A 4158-nucleotide genomic window follows, 5' to 3' on the forward strand; every position below is an offset into this window, starting at 1 on the left:
TTGTTTCTAATTACACAAACTCGTTAATTTTAAATAAAAAAAAAAAAACATGGACGGGATAGTTAGTTCCGTCCAAAACTTCAATTTTTTGTTAACATCTCCAATACTTTGTTTGCTAATAGTTTATTCAAATGAAATCATCAAAAAAAAAAAAAATGAACGGGTCAGATACACTATCCGGTCCAGCTTTTTTTTTTTTTTTTTTGTTAAGCGAGTTTGCAGATTACAGATCAAATTAGCTAAACATGATAGTTTGTCGTCCCACAGACAGAATAATCCATTCCGTTCTTCCTATATTTCAAGATTTCACCAAATTCTACTCTACTCCGATTTCGATATTTTATTATTATCTTTTCTATTAATAAAAAAAATCGGCAATTTGTCCATTTCTTTTCCATAATGACAGATTGAAAAGTTAACCTTTGTACTCTGTAGAACAAGCACATGTAGTGTAATTCTAGGGGTGTCAGGTGTGAACTGTCCCAGTCGGGAGTCCGGACACATATCGTGTCTTTGAATATTTTCTAATTACAAAACTCAGATGTTGATATATATTCATCACTCATTAGTATATTTCATACTATACAGAAGACCATTGATTTGCCCATCAGCAGCAAATAAACAAAAGCAAATATAAATAGGAATGCAAACTCTTCTACTCTTCCTTCACTTGGCACGTGTCAGACAAAGCAACTATCTTCTTTTCCAGCTCAGGTCTGTTTGCCCCAACAAGTTTGTCGAGCTGCTTTCCTTCCTTGAGAAAGTAAAATGTAGGTGTTGCACGAACATCCCATTCAGCACTTAAATCCTACAACATAAGAGCACATTGTAACACTTGGCACTCGGGAAAGTGGCTTATTCACTACAGAAAATTAGTTGTACAAGAAGCTATCGCAAAACCTTGTAATTTTTATTCCCATTTTTCATAACTGAACTTTTCAATTCTCTCCTGTGTTTTCTTATTTGAATTCAAATCTTGGTATAATACAAATCAAGACCATATTCAGATTGTACTAGTTGGTATGGTCATTCTTTTTTTATGTCGACTTGTTAGTTTTGGTTTGAGGAAACAAAAAATGAGTCGAAGGCAAATAAGTTGAGAGAAGCCACACATGTAAACCAACAGAATAGAATACAAATGAACAATTTCAAAACGAAGAAAATCATACCACTAATTCATCAACATCTACGGTCAAGAACATGAGCAATGGATATTTCTCTGAATACTCGACATACATTGGTGCAATCATTTTGCATGGCCCACACCATACAGCGCTAAAATTTGCCACCACCTAGTACCATTATTATGAAGACAAAAACAATAAGAGATAAAAACAACACATGAATTTTAGAAAGAAGAATATATGAATTTATAATGAATTCAGGACCCGTTGCAAAGATTGTTTGAACCATAATTCTGTTTCAGAAATGGGTACTAGTAATTTACTCTTTATCAAATTGATGACAAGACACTACCGGTACACATCCAGCAACCTTTTTTTTTTCTATGCTTCAAATTGTTACTATACAAAAAATTGAGTGCTTTTGATGTTACACAACAGTAGCAAATAACAGACAAAATTAAATATAACTTCACCTCAATCTGCAAATTTCTTGCATTATTTTATCCAATTTCAGTTAGTGTGCCTAGCGACAAGGATGGTTTAATTGTTTAAATGTTCACACTTTTGCCCCCACCCCTAGAGGATCCAAAACACCAATCAAGCCAAGCAAATTTTGGAAAATGTTTGATGCAAAAACAAGATACCAGAAATTTTTAGTTTAAATACGCACAAATAGGCAATTCACTAATTATTTCCTCAATGGCATTAAAAGCTTAGTATTATCCAAAAATGTTGTGTAAGCAATATGCGAATACGGTGAGTAGCAGGTAAAGTGCATACAATTTTTCCACTTTTGGTTGCTTCAGCTATTTTCTGGTCCCATTGCTCTTTTCTAGTTATGATATGTACATTCCCCCCAACAAATTCAGCCTTCTCGTCATCACTATCTTCATCTTTATTCTAAGTTAAGAGAAAATAAACTCTTTAATCAAAAATTTATGGTAGAAAACCTAAACAAGTCAAAGTGCAGAACGGTGGATCATGTATTAATGGTAAAATAATTATCTTGGTACCAGAGAGTTGATGCATATCTGTACTAAAATTGAAACTTAAAGGGCAGAACCCCCATACCAGTACCGGAAAGGACATGATGTACATGTTGGTCTCCTCCCCTGCTACTTGGGGTCTAATACAACTTTGTTACTTTACAAATTAGAATAAAAAGAAGAAGAAGAAAAGACTCATATTCCATTGGGGTACTGCTATTATCTTGGTACCAGAAAGTTGAGGTGTATCTGTACCAAAATTGAAACATAAGGGAAGAACCCCCATACCAGTACTGGTAAGGACATGATTTGCATGTTGGTCTCTTCCCCTGCTACTTGGGTCTAATACAACTTTATAACTTTACAAATTAGAATAAAAAAAATAAATAACAACAAAAGACTCATTTTTCATTGGGGTACTGCTGTTATCTTGATAGCAGAAAGTTGATGCCTTAATATGAGAAGCATGTACATATAACTGTTCATTTAGAAAAGGAGGCAACCTTTGAGAAGCAACTACCCATTGGGGTGTGTCAGCTGAAACAAATAACAAGACGAGAACAGTAATCAGTAGTTAATTAAACATTCAAGGTTTCCAAAAAAAAGAAATAACCAGACTCACCTTTGATATTTGACCTAGTAAGACCTGAATTAAATCAAGACTGTCAAAATCGAAAACACTCCAATTGCTCAGCTTAACTTATCTTATTCTCAGTGGAAAAGAAGCACTTCTTGTAGTCTTTCCGAGTTTAGCTAGAAACTAATTTGGCAATTTAATTTCAGAGAAAAAAAAAAAAAAGAACTTGCTTAATTTTGAGTTATTAATCACTTTCTCTTGGACAGTCCCCGCTCTTAACCGAACTAAATTGACATGTGAAACCAAAGGAAGAAAAGCATAAAGGTGGAGAAATAGAGGCAAAAGAGAAGGAAAACAAAGGTTACCTAAAGAAAGATTCCTTGGAAACATAAGTTTCAAAGAAATTAAGCGAAATTACTAGGGAACAGTGATGGCCAAATGCGTTTTGGGGGAATTAACACTCGAATCGAATCTTGATATTTTATTGTTTTACTGATTGTTCAAAGGCTAAGGTAAAGGTGGATCTAATCGATTGAGATTGGGGAAGTCTTGCGAGACTACAAATCGATGGAGAACATACAAAAAATTAAAGGAGAGGTGAGGGAATCTGCTGACCTGAAATTCCGAGCGCAAGCTATTGCACCTGAACTCGATCGAGATAACAAATTGAGATCGAGAATGGAACAGATCGTCGCTTGTCGTGGAGACGTGGACGCGTGGTCCTCTTGGATTTGCTTGGTCGCTCCATGAACAACTTTACAACATTGCCCTTCACAAGAAAAGCAATTCTAACTCAACTCCTGGGTAAAAATATTAACATAGCTATTTTAACTTCATGCAGAGCACTTGTTGTGTATTTTTTCACTTTTATCTCTATTAATCGTGAGCTCTAGCTCTGTTAATATTTTTATCTAGAGAAGGGTTCATATGCTCCACATCTTTTATCTTCGTTTTCAAAGTCTAAACAGTCAATCTGAACCACTCAATATGATATTTATAATAAAATATGTTTTGAGACCAAATTTTATATCTTTTAGAATTTTTTTACTTTTTTTTATATAGGTGCATAATCACTGTTTTAAGGAGATTCGGGACTATCCGAAAAAGTGATATTGTACCTATGTAAAAAAATAGTAAAAAAATTCTAAAAAATATAAAATTTAATCTCCAAGAATATTTTATTATGAAGATCATATTGAGCGGTTTAAATGAACTATTCGGACTTTGAAAACAGGTATAAAAAAAAAATATGGTGTATGATAGAGCACAAATTAATGATGCATTTAAATCCTCCTCTTTTATCTATTGGTAGTATGCATAATAAAGTCAAACTAACTCTTTCAATATGTTTACCAAAGCCTAATCAAGCTTGCTATGCAGTCAGTGGCTCAGTGCCGACTCGATCCATACTTTGGACATTAAAACGTTATCCTGTCAACTTTTTGCAATTTTTTTTAAACTACTTAATGTG

The 4158-nt window shown here is 33.8% G+C and overlaps 1 protein-coding gene across 2 annotated transcripts; it reads right to left on the bottom strand.

Moving 5' to 3' along the window:
- Window positions 1-507: 507 nt before the first annotated feature.
- On the bottom strand, window positions 508-3447 carry TH9 (thioredoxin H-type 9). Of its 2 annotated transcripts, none has more exons than XM_078319561.1 (5): window positions 3303-3447; window positions 2614-2647; window positions 1905-2024; window positions 1170-1292; window positions 508-808 (listed from the first exon to the last, which is right to left on the bottom strand). In XM_078319561.1, the coding sequence occupies exons 2-5, from the start codon at window positions 2632-2634 to the stop codon at window positions 656-658; spliced, it is 417 nt and encodes a 138-aa protein (XP_078175687.1). In that variant the 5' UTR covers window positions 2635-2647; window positions 3303-3447; the 3' UTR covers window positions 508-655. The 2 variants fall into 2 exon arrangements, with proteins under 2 accessions (XP_078175687.1, XP_078175688.1); XM_078319562.1 differs by lacking the exon at window positions 3303-3447 and adding an exon at window positions 2733-2875.
- Between the last annotated feature and the right edge of the window lie 711 nt (window positions 3448-4158).

This window comes from Carex rostrata, chromosome 18, assembly GCF_964058835.1.
Source record: "Carex rostrata chromosome 18, lpCarRost1.2, whole genome shotgun sequence".
Taxonomy (NCBI): Eukaryota; Viridiplantae; Streptophyta; class Magnoliopsida; order Poales; family Cyperaceae; genus Carex; species Carex rostrata.

Coding starts and splice junctions, on each gene's coding strand:
- TH9 (XM_078319561.1), bottom strand. CDS start 2,634: ATGGGTAGTTGCTTCTCAAAG. Junction 2,025..2,613: donor TGGGTAGTTGCTTCTCAAAG/GTTGCCTCCTTT, acceptor CTCTTAACTTAG/AATAAAGATGAAGATAGTGA. Junction 1,293..1,904: donor CAACCAAAAGTGGAAAAATT/GTATGCACTTTA, acceptor TAATGGTACTAG/GTGGTGGCAAATTTTAGCGC.